This window comes from Manis javanica, chromosome X (assembly GCF_040802235.1).
Source record: "Manis javanica isolate MJ-LG chromosome X, MJ_LKY, whole genome shotgun sequence".
Lineage (NCBI taxonomy): Eukaryota > Metazoa > Chordata > Mammalia > Pholidota > Manidae > Manis > Manis javanica.
The window spans coordinates 121,173,127-121,186,153 of record NC_133174.1 but is presented as its reverse complement, the minus strand read 5'-3'; the positions used below and the strand labels follow the sequence as shown (position 1 = coordinate 121,186,153).

Here is a 13,027-nt window from a genome sequence, read left to right as displayed (position 1 = left end):
AGACAACACAAAGAAATAAGGACATCCAGATTGGAAAGGAAGATGTTAAACTGTCATTGTTTGCAGATGACATGGCACTGCACATAGAAAACCCTAAAGAATCCACTCCAGAATTATCACATCTAATATTTGAATTTGGCAAAGATGCAGGATACAAAATTAATACCCAGAAATCTGTGTCATTCCTATACACTAACAATGAACTAGGAGAGAGAAATTAGGAAACAATTCTATTCACAATTGCATCAAAAAGAATAAAATACCTAGGAATAAACCTAACCAAGGAAGTGAAAGACCTATACTCTTAATACTACAAGACACTCATAAGAGAAATTAAAGAAGATACCAATGAATGGAAACACTTCCCGTGCTCATGGATAAGAAGAATTAATATTGTTAAAATGGCCATCCTGCCTAAATCCATCTACAGATTCAATGCAATTCCTATCAAAATACCAACAGCATTCTTCAAGGAACTAGAGCAGATCATTCTAAAATTAATATGAAACCAGTAAAGACTCCCAATAGCCAAGGCAATCCTGAGAAGGAAGAATAAATTGGTGGAGATTACGCTTCCCAACTTCAAACTCTCCTACAAAGCCAAAGTAATCAAGACAATTTGGTACTGGCACAAGTACAGAACAATAGAACCAATGGAACAGACTAGAGAGCCCAGATATAAACCCAAGCATACATGGTCAATTAATGTATAATAAAGGAGCTATGGACATCCAATGGGGAAATGACAGCCTCTTCAACAACTGGTGTTAGTAAAACTGAACAGGTACATGTAAGAGAATGAAACTGGATTATTGTTTAACCCCATACACAAATCTAAACTCAAAATCGATCAAAGACCTGTATGTAAGTCATGAAACCATAAAACTTTTAGAAGGCAACATAGGCAAAAATCTCCAGAGTATAAACATAAACAACTTCTTCCTGAATGCATCTCCTCGAACAAGGGAAACAAAAGCTAAAATGAACACGTGGGACTACATCAAACTAAAAGGCTTCTGTACGGCAAAGGACACCATCAACAGAACAAAAAGGCATCCTACACAATGGGAGAATATATTTGTAAATGACATATCCAACAAGGAGTTAACATGCAAAATATATAAAGAACTCACATGCCTCAACAACCAAAAACCAAATAACCCATTAAAAAATGGGCAGAAGAGCTGAACGGACAGTTCTCCAAAGAAGAAATTCAGATGGCCAACAAACACATGAAAAGATGCCCCACATCACTAATCATCAGGGAAATACAAATTAAAACCACAGTGAGATATCTCCTCACACCAGTTAGGATGGCCTGTATTGAAAAAATGAAGAACAACAAATGCTGGCGAAGATGCAGAGAAAGGGGAACCCTCCTACACTGCTGGTGGGAATGTAAGCTAGTTCAACCATTATGGAAAGCAATATGTATCCTCAAAAAACTAAAAATAGAAATATCATTTTGACCCGGGAATCCCAGTCCAAAGAATTCACCCAAAGAATACAAGTTCTCAGACCAAAAAGACGTATGCACCCCTATGTGTATCGCAGCACTATTTACAATAGCCAAGTTATGGAAGCAACCTAAGTGTCCACCAGTAGATGAATGGATAAAGATGTGACACATATACATAAGGAATCCTATTCAGCCATAGGAAAGAAACAAATCCCATTTGCAACAACATGTGAGGAGCTGGAGGATATTATGCTCAGTGAAATAAGCCAGGTGGAGAAAGACAGGTACCAAATGATTACCCTCATTTGTGGAGTATAACAATGAAGTAAAATTGAATGAACAAAACAGCAGCAGACTCACAGACTCCAAGAAGGGACTAGGGGTTACCAAAGTGGAGGGGTGTGGGAGGGCATGTGGAGAGGGAGGGAAAAGGGTACTGAGGTGTATTATATTTAGTACATATGGTGTGGGGGGCTTCATGGAGAAGACAGTGTAGCACAGAGAGGGCAAATAATGAATCTGTGACATCTTACTACACTGATGGATAGTGACTGCAATGGTGTATGGGTGGACACTTGATAATCGGGTGAATGTAGTAACCACATTGTTTTTCATTTGAAACATTCATAAGAGTGTATATCAATAATACCTTAATAACAAAAAATTTTTTAAATGATGATAGGGATTCCAGGGCCAGGCAGTTTTATCTAGCTAAAATTATAAGGTTGCTAGAGTTGGTCTTTGGCAGCACCTAACTTTTATTTTTAATTCCCAATTTTATTAAACCATAATTGACAAACACTGCCAGTGCTTCTGATATCTCCCTCCTTTCTCTGTGTTTCATTTCCCATGAAATACTTTAATCTACCAAGTCAAAGTAACTTTCACAAAAATGATAAAGGAGAGAGGTTTGGATTAAGGTGGACCTTACCAAGTGCCTTCAAAAAGTATCCATTCACAGAGTCAGACCATCAGCTACAAAATACTACCAGAGAAGAATATATATTCAGAAACTTTAAATGCTTTGTGCAAAGCTCTTTCACTTTTATTCTATGCACAAATTGGAAATACAATCTCTCTCCCTCTCTGTATGTGTATACACATACACACACTTGTGTCTTTTTTTCTAGGATATATGCTATTGGTGGATGTGATGGACGTTCCTGCCTCAAATCAATGGAACGCTTTAACCCACACACTGACAGATGGAGTCCGTGTGCTTCTATGTCTAATAGATGTGGAGATGTGGGAGCTGCAACACACAATGGGTTGTTATATGTTGTTGGGGGTCATGAGTCCTCTCCTTCTACCCAATACACCGGCTTTTCTAACCTTGTGGAATGGTAAAATGTTTTTATTTACTTATGCATGTATTTATTCGTTGTTTTTCTTTTTTTCAGAAATGATAAAGATTTTCAGCCTACCAGAAAGATTTTTAGGCTTCCAAATAAGTGATAATCCTATCGGGGGATTAATCCTTTGTAAAATTGCACACTTACTCTTAGACTCAAAATATTTTGGAGAAATCCTCCTTAAGTGTCTCAGATCCATCATTAAGAAATATATTAAAAGAATATGCTGTTTTGTTTTATAGTCAACTTTTAAAATAATAAGACAGAAGGGATGTAGTAACAAAGAAATTTTATGCCCAGCTGTATCACACTACCCATTCACCAGGTCAATTAAAAATAACTTTATTGTTTCAAAAATCAAATCAACCTTCAAAAGATGAAGACTTACCACCGCAAAATATACAGAAAGAATTCCCAGAGATATTATGTTCTGAACAATGACTCTATTGTGTTAAGTATTTTATTTTCCAAGGGTAACTTTTTTGAATGGGAAACACTTATTTGTGTGACATGTTTAAAATAAGTAAATCCTATGACTTTGCAGTTACACCATTCATACTCCTTTTCAAGATAGAAAAAATATGCAAATATAATAGTTAAATAATATTAACTAAGACCAAATGACAAATTTACAGTCAGTAAGGTTATCAAAATTCAGAAGACAGAGATCAGTGCAGGATGGTGTCCTCAAGGGAAATTCATGCAAGAGGTAAAGTTTGTAATTTGTATGTATACAAACAAATGGAGGGAATTTCAGTTCAAGGAAAAAGCACAATGAAAACTGTGGAAATAAACGAGAAAGCTTTGTAGATAAGATCAGAGATTTTAGGTTGAAATGTCATTTGCAACTTCAAGTAGGACAAACCTAGAGAGACCCACACAGAGACAGTGTAAGCAAACTGTGGAACATCAAAAATAAGGAGACAGTCTTGAAAACAGCACGAGAAAACAATTTGTGACTTAGAAGAAGGGGTTGGTGCAGTATGAAGAAAACCAACTGATAGAGCCTGGAGAAAAGCCAGTTCTTAAGAACACTAAGAGATTATTCTTTTCAAATAATGAATTGCACCAATCAAGGGAAGTCTAAGTTCCAGTCCCAGGACTACTATTTACAAGTTATGTGAATTTGATGCTGTTATTTTATATGTCTAAACATCAGTTTCTTCATGTGAAAAATGGGAATAATTGTAGTATCAACCTCCTTGGGGACAAAATAATCAATGTTAGGGTACAAGATAATCAATGTTAGTGCTCTTAGTACATTTCCTGGCACCCATTAAGTACTCAGTAGATGTTAGTTCATGATACTGTTTTTGTTTGTATTATTTTTGTGAACAATATTATTGTTACTACTATCGTTATCCCCTTATTGGCATTTTCCTTCAAAAAACCTTGAGAAAATGGCTAGTGCTAAAGTATAATTTTCAGAAAGTTGTGACTTTCATACAAATATAAAATTTACATGTGTCAAGGATTTTATGTGATTAATTAATGAAGCAAGCCCGTAAGATGCTAAAACTAGTTCAGAGTCTTTGAAGAAAAGATGTATAGATAATTTAGGAATGCTGAAACAAATTGCTAATAGAGGCAAATGTGGTTAATATCCTATAGGAAATAAAATGTAATCTTTGAGCATCATCATTTCTACATGGTGGACATTAATTCTGTGTTGGGCAAAATTCATTTGTATTGTTATGGACAAGTATCACAAGAAAACTCAATTTTCTGCAAGTTAACCTCCACATCTACAGAGTTATAAAATAGCTTTGTCAGTAGAAAGTCAATCAAAGGTGCATATTCTGTGGAATCAGATAATCCTCATTTCTATTTCTTAGACTATTTTTCTTTTCTTTTTCTTTTTTTAAATTAAGGTAGCATAGATACACAATCTTCTGAAGGTTTCACATGAGCAACATTGTGGTTTCAACGTTCAGCCATATTATCAAGTCCCCAGCACACCCCATTGCAATCACTGTTAGACAATTTTTCTAAGACTATTTTTTACTAAAAAATTGTTAGCCTACTGAGTACCTCGTGAGTCTCATCCACTTATTTAAGATAATCCTATAAATTAAAGGTTTCTAAATCTATCACATAAACTTATGTTGGTTGGCTCAGGGATTACTATTACCATAATGTTGATGAGAAAATTGAGGCAAAGAAGTCAAGCAAATTATCCCTAGTTATTCTTCTAAGTGGAAGAAAAAGTTCAGAACTGATTCCCTTTGCTACAGCCTCCATTTTATTTCCGCTAGACTACAGATACTTTTATCCAAAGTAAGGAGAGAAGGAAAGGCAAAAAAGAAACAAAAAGGGAGAGGCGTAATGCTATTTTAATTTGAAAGTGATATAGTGGCTAATTATTTTTAAATAACTGCTTCTGTGTGTCGTTACAGATGGTAACCATATTGCCAGTTCTTTCCTCAAAAGATTCAACATTCTCCAAAACACTTTTGTTAACCAAACAGTGTCCAGATAATATTAAGAGCCAAAATTTTTTAGCATTATTATGCACATGTATAAAGGTCTTGGGTTTGGGTGCAAGTCTTTAAGGAAACCCTGTGAGCTCTGGTTCACCACTCATACGTGTGTGTACTCTGTTAGCTGAGTGAAGCATCAATTAATGGCAACTGTGTTGAAGATTCAGCTTAGCTAAAGCATACAGCTATGAGATTTTCTGTTTCTGGGTTTTATTGTAATATCAGAACTCGAGGTGATATGCTTTGTGACACTCAGATATATGTACTGGATATTGAGGTTATGTTAATTACTGCTGATTTTTGGATATTATTAAAAATATTCCTGGATGTGTGCTGCCAAGTTCAAATGGAAAGCTAGGATCAGATAATTTATAATATGATTAGAGCGATAAAAACAGAAATAAGATAGGTATTAGAATTATAAGGAAATTAGTAGAAGGTAATACATGAAAATCTCTTTCATGAAATAAATCTTTTTCATTCTGTTTTTCAAATAGGCCAACATAAAATCAGAGAGTATTTCCATGTATAATTATATGGGTTTTCTTTTAGTCACTCCTTTTAGATTTTAGTATTGCATATTTTGTGAATAGGCTTCAAATTTTAGGAAATAATTATTCCTGGAGAAGCTTTTAATTCGTATTACTAACCGAACTGCCTTTTATTTGCTTACAGAAGAGGCTTAGGGATAAGGAGTAACTTCAGATAAAAATAAATGGAAAATAATCCTAGGCTCCTGTAAAGATAAATAGGAACTCCCAGAGGGGAAAAGACAGGATAAGACTATAATCATTCTAACTACAAATAGTACGAAAACCAGAACACTACATTATATATATCAAAAAGGCAGTTATATTCAGATTTACTTAGATGTGAGCTCTTGTATAAACAAGATCATGTATAACTTTGGTAAATTATGAATAAGATAATAGAAAAACAAAAGCTCTCCAATCAGTACACTGAGTGAGAGAAGGGGCATTTTTCATAGAATGTTAAGATGCTAATATGTGAGATTTGCTCATAGAGAATCTGAGTACAGTTCAAAGAAATGCATAGTATTTTGCAAAGGAAATACGTTTTTGATATGCTTCACGTGAACTCTGGTGGCAGAAGAGAATTTCATCATGTACTGATCCTTAACATTTAGTAGACTACATTTGATATTTATAAGGTATTTTTAATTCCTTAGATAAATACACATTTTATTAATGTCTATATTTTTAATTTTAACACTATTGGACTTTTCTCTGTTGTCTTCCTAAACATCTTAAGGTATGATCCAATAACTGATTCGTGGTCAGCTGTGGCGCCTCTGAGTTTTCCTCGAGAAGCTGTTGCTTTATGCCCCCTTGGAGACAGGCTCTATGTGGTTGGAGGATATGATGGACAAAGTTACTTGAATACTGTTGAGTCATATGATGCCCAGACAGATGAATGGAAAGAGGTACTCACTGAAAGTAATAAGATTGGTATATTTCAGATTTTAATAAATGATTGGAATTAATTGGATTACCTACTTCTCTAGGGGCTATCCAGATTTTCTTAGAAGATTTTGTAGTGCATGCTTTATGTGTGCCACAGAAAATTATTAGTTGATCTAGTTGATCATTAACAGGATCCAATAGTACTTACATGGAAGAGAGCAGAACATTCCTTTAACTTCATGGACTCATTCTCCTCACAGGAAAGTGAATATATTCAATAATTTAAGAGCTTTACTGTCTGGCTGAATTTCTATGTATTTATTACGATTTGTGAGTCAAAGAGCAATGTCCTCATCCACAAATGTCTGCTCCTCTTTTTGGCTGTTGCCCAAAAGAAAAACAACAAAATGAAGGATGAGTATTATTAGCTGTAATTTCTGAAAGGAGAAAATTATCGGAGAGGTGAAACTTCTTCAATATCACCTGCTCCTCAAATTCAGGTCTGCATCATTCCAAAGATATGTACATTCTTTCCACCACACTGGATTGTGATCTGGCCTGTATTTCCCCTTACTTTTATGCAAGATGAAGGTTGGACCAGAATAGCTAAGGACTTTTTCAATTCCAGCGTGCCATATTATGTGAAAGACAGACTTCATTCAAACTGTATTTCTTTCCTTGTTTTTATTTTCTGTGTTAGGAAGCTCCTCTCAACATTGGAAGAGGGAATTCACGTGTGGTGATGGTGAAGCTCCCATAACGGCCTCTTTATCAAAGGGAAAGAAAGTGGATACTTTCAAAAAATAAAGTAGGAAGAAGAGAAGAATGTTCTTTCCTTCATATAGTAAACAAAGATGAAAATTCTTGTGTTATTTTAATATGAAGTTATAATTGCTCTTGTTTGTGAAGCCAGAGCCAGTTTTCAAGAATAAATTACATATAGCTGTTAAGTGTGTTAAGTGTCTGTGTTGTCTGTCACACCTCATACTATAAATGGAAATCCATCCCGCAGGTAGATTGTGTCCAGAGTTATGCCAGTTAGGCAAGCAAGAGATTGAATACCATCTTCTTAATGGTCCAGTTGGGCTTGCTTCATTTTGATCAGGTATTGACTAGTAGGAGAGAGATGTTGCCCAAGGTTACTGCTACACAGCTGTACTTTATTTAAAATCATGCTTGGACCACTATGGCTTAGCTGGGTTTCCAAAATCTGAGCAGATCTGAGCGGTGAGAATGGACAGCTTCAGAGACTCAAGGCACTAAAACAAACCTGTGCTTGCCTCAGTCAAGCCTCATCGGGAAAAGGAGTTACAGAGGCAGGCCGCTTGCTACCTTGGCATAGTGCAGATGAGCTATCAGGCAGGTTTTAACTAACAAGGATAAGAGAGTTATTAATTTCTTCTTTCAACAAGTGGCACATTTAGACACTATGCTCCGATTGGAAAGAAAATGTTAATTCTTGATTTTTCTGTAATCACTACGACCTTGCTCAGGATCCCCCACTCTGCAGCCCTCAGTTTGTATCATGACTCTCCAGACAACACCATCAGCTACTTTCCCTGTATTTCCACAGGGCATGCAGAGACTTGTAAATACCTTCTGCACAACACTGAGCTGAAGAAGACTGTGGGGCACTAAACTTGGGTCGTCTCTCTGCCTGACTATGCCACCCATCAACTTGACTCGGCTGTGGTTGCTGACAGACCTGTTTTGATATGGAGGGAACACTGAATGAAAGTCTCCTCCAGGAGACCCAAATAGGATACAGAACAAATACTTCTCTGATTTCAGATTTTCCCTTCAGCTCTCTAACAAGGCTCCTACCCTGTGATCTTAGCCGAGGAAAAGAGAAAAGATCATAAAACATGTTTCCTCAGCTGTCATCATTCTTTGCTCCTTCTCCTATCACAGTCATCTGAGACGGAGGCACAGGCGTTCCAGTCACCTTTGCTCTTTGTAATGAAATTCCTTTAAATCATATTCCCCTTCCTGGGGACACTAAGCCCCAACCTGAATGATGGGAGGGGTATCTCCTCTCTAGTCTGTGCAAGATACCACATGAAATTCCTATTTCACCAACCTGGCTCTCCATATGTCAAAGAAAACTTAAAAAGTTTTTATGGTTCTTTTTTCTTGACAATATTTTCTTTTCAAGATTATTGCCTGCTATAGACTAGGAAAAAATTTTATTCCACATGGTGAAAATTTAATACTGACATCCTCTTCTTTTTTGTATTCCTGTTATAATCCTAATCCCCTCGCTTACACACACACACACAGCACGCACAATGAGGAAAATAGGCACATCTAGAAAATTAGACTCTCCTACATGAATAAATGTTAAAAGGTTAAAAGGTAAATGGACATTAATAGTCTTCAGAAGTGTAGTATACCTGTATCATAAACACTTATGAAGGGTCTACTATGTTTTAGGCCCTGATGATAAACACAAAAACGAGGGCTAAATTTATTAAATCTACCAAATCCAGGTCTATTCATTTATATTATATTCTAGGTGATGGAGAATCAATTTGATGTCCTGTCCTCTACAAAGGCCACCTGAATTTTCCAAGTTCACGTTCCATCTAAGGTCATGCAGACCCTCATTAAAAAAGCCCAGTTCCATATGCTAAATTTGGTATCTGAGGGGTTAAATAATCCTGTATAGATATAACTAATTAGACCTTACCTGAATCAGTATACACACAGAGGTACCAGCAATCAGAGCACAACCAGTCTTATTTAGAAATAGGCCTGAAAATACAAAATCAGGAGATCTTTAAGGAAAGAGATGGCAGCAAAATGGCCGCATAGGAGTTTCTATCACCCCAACCTCCATCAAATTGAACAACTATCCATGCATGAAAACACCCTCCTAAAAGCAGACTGCAAGTGAGGAATGACAGCACGTGGGTGAAGCACAGAAGTAAGAAGGACACATTGGGGAGGGAGAAAAGATGGGTTCACACTTACCGTCCCACCAAGCCCAGGCAGCTCAGTGTGGGGAGACACCTTCCTGCTGAGGCAAGGAGAGTATAGTGAGCACCCAGTGATACCACGGGCCCTACAGAGGACCCAGCCCAGCACCAGGATGACTCCTGTGGCTCTAGATGGCTCCCTATGGGATCCTGGGAACCCAGGCCTCTCACCCAGCACTTAGGGGCTCCAGAAACCACAAGCAGCTCAGCAGCCTCAAACGGCATCCTTGGCACCAGGAGCCCAGCGAGCTACTATAAGCCTAGACCCTGGCTCACTCTAGTGCCTGCCTACTCAGTGGCCTTGGGCAGCTCACATAGCTCTGAGCAGCTTCCAAGGAAGCACTTCTGGTGGCTGATCACATACCAATGTCCTGTTAACTTCCTCCGTTGCCAATCCCAGCAGCCTCAGGTGGATCCCATGGATCCAGGTTCCCTGAAGGCTCCCAGGAACCCAGGAATACATGTCACCCCATTGTCTACTGGCAACAATGGCCCCAAGTGCTGTCCCTGGCACAAAGTTCCAGGTGGCCTCCTGTGAACCCAGTCCTAGGCTCATTCTGATGTCTGCCTACTCCAGTGTCCCACACAGCTTCCAGGACAGGGCTCCCAGAAGACTACCACAAACCCAGGCCAAGTGCTCCATCTGGTGCCTGCCTACTCCAGTGGCTCTGGACACCTCTCATAGTTCTAGGTGGCTTCAACCACAGGGATCCCAGTGGGCCCCTGGGAACCCAGCCTCTGACAGTTCTGGTGGTCCCTGGTGGCACCAGGATCCCAGCGGGCTCCCAAGAACCCAACCATCTCCCCTCATCCTGGCACCTGCCAGCTCCAGTGATCTCAAGGTGGCTCCTGCTGCAACAGATGGCTTCTCTGGCACCAGGTTCCCAGTAAGTCACTGTGACTCCAGGCCCCCAGCTCTTCACGGCTCCTGCTGGCTCCAGTGGTCACAGGCAGCTCCCATGGACCCAGGCAGCTTCTGTAGCCCTAGGCTTCCAGCAGGCTCCCACAAAGCTAAGGTCCATCCCACACTGGTGCCTGCTAGCCCTAGCAGCCTTAGGAAGGTCCTGTGGTTCCAGGCAACTGCCTCAAGTCCAGGTTCTCAGAGGGCCCCTGAAAACTCAGGCTTCCCACCCACCAGGGACTGGCCAGCTCCAGCAACCCCAGGTGGCTAGTGGTCACAGGTGATTTCACAGCTCCGGGAAGCTTCCTCAGTTCCAGGCTCTTAGAACACTTATGTGAACTGAGGCCCCCAGGCCACTCTGATACCCGAAAGCTCCCACAGTCCCAGGCTGCTATACTCATCCCCAGATCCCAGCCCACCATGGCACCAGCTGGCTTCCCTGGCACCATGTTCCTGACAGGTTCCCATGAATGCAGACTCCCAGCTCACCCCAGCACCTGCCAGCTCTTTCTGTCTCGGAGGCTCCTGTGGCCTCATGTTCCCAGATGATGCCTGTAATCCAGGCTCCAGCAAGGCACCTGTGAACACAGGTACCCAGCAGGACCCAGTCCCAGGCATTTAACCCACCCCAGCACCAGGGCACTCAAGGACTCCAGCAAGGAGGAGAGAACACCTCTGAATCAATCATATGAGGCCAGCATTACCCTGAATCCAAAGCCATAAAAGAACACTAAGGAAAAGAAAAATACAGGTCAACATGCCTAGTGAATATAGACACAGAAAACATCAGAGGTCTAAAATGTGAGGCAAACATTGACAGGATTCAAGGGAGAAATATGCACATCTATCAAAATAGTAGGAGACTTCAATACCTCAGCTTCATTAATGGATAGAACAACCAGACAGAAGATCAGAAAGTATGTAGAGGGCTTGTACAGCATTACAGACCAATTCGACTTAACAGATATGTACAGAACATTCCATCAACAAAAAGAGAAAACATTTTTCTCAAGTGCTCATGGAATATTCTACAGAATAGACCAAATGTTAGACTATAAGACAAGTATTAATACATTTAATAAAGCTTAACATCTTAAAAAATATCTTTACCTAGTGCAAGGAAATGAAATTAAAAATCAATGACATAAAGAAAAGTGGAAGTTTCATAAATACATGGAAATTAAACAATATACTGTTTAACTATTAATGGTTCAAAGAAGAAATCAAAAAGGAAATTAGAAAACATATTGGAATAAATGAAAATGAAAGCACAACATACCAAAATTTATAGGATGGAGAGAAAGTAGTGCTAAGAGAAAATCAAAAGCTGTCAATACTTTCACTAAAAAAGAGGAAAAGATCTCAAATAAACAACCTAACATTATGCTAGGAAAAGGAGAACAAACTGAACCCAAAGTCAGCAAGAAGAAGGAAATAATACAGGTTCAAACAGAGATGTACAAAATAGAGCATTGCAAAACAATATAGAACATCAAATAAACCAGGAATTCATTTCTCACAAAGATCAACAAAATCAATAAAGCTTTAGCAACATTGATTAAGAAAAAAGAGAGATTCAAATTATTATAATCAGAAATGAAAATCAGAAAATTACTACTGGTTTTAGAGAAAAAAAAGGATTATAAGAAAATTCTATGAATAATTATATACAAAAAAATTGTATCAACTAGATAAAATGAACAAATTACTATAAATACACAACCTACAAACATTGAGTCATGAAAAAATAGAAACTATGTACAGGCCTATATTTAGAAAGGAGATTAAAAAAGAAATAAAAAATCTACCAACAAGAAAAATCCAGGATCTGGTAGCTGAATTGGCAAATTCTACCAAACATTTAAAGAAAAAGTAACATTTATCTTGAAATTTTTGCAAAAAATTAAAAATGGGTTAACAGTTTCAAACTTGTAAGGCCTGCATTACCCAGATACCAAAACCAGAAAAAGGGCACTGCCAGGAAAATTATAAATATTAATGAATATTAATGCAGAAAGTCTAAAAATAGTAGCAAAGTGAATTCAGCAGTATATTATAAAGGTTATACACCATGACCAATTAGGATTTAGTCCTGGAAAACAAGGATGGCTTAACATACAAAAATCAAGGTAGTATACCACATTAACAGAATGAAGACAAAAACACATGATCATCTCACTGCATACAGAAAAACCATTTGTCAAAACTCCACATCCTTTCATGATAAAAACAATTCAACAAACTAAGGATAGACTGGAACTATTTCAACATAGGCCATGTATAAATAACTCACAGCAGGCATCACACTCTGGTGAAATCCTGAGAGCTTTTCCCCTAAGTTCAGGAATAAGACAAGGGTGTCCACTTCCCCAAATCTATTCAGCGATTAATTTCAGATTTTTGAAAGCTCTACACAGAGCAATTAGGCATGAG

General features: G+C 38.3%; 1 protein-coding gene across 3 annotated transcripts in view; it reads left to right on the top strand.

The window, feature by feature from the left end:
• The window catches only part of LOC118970540 (kelch-like protein 4), a 139,216-nt gene extending 131,560 nt beyond the window's left edge, over nt 1–7,656 (top strand). For all 3 annotated transcript variants that reach the window (XM_073227359.1, XM_073227360.1, XM_073227361.1), the window contains 3 exons: nt 2,590–2,802; nt 6,564–6,735; nt 7,416–7,656. In XM_073227359.1, the coding sequence (XP_073083460.1) occupies nt 2,590–2,802; nt 6,564–6,735; nt 7,416–7,475 (445 nt within the window). In that variant the 3' untranslated portion in view covers nt 7,476–7,656. The remainder of the gene's footprint in view (nt 1–2,589; nt 2,803–6,563; nt 6,736–7,415) is intronic.
• The last annotated feature ends 5,371 nt before the right edge of the window (nt 7,657–13,027 follow it).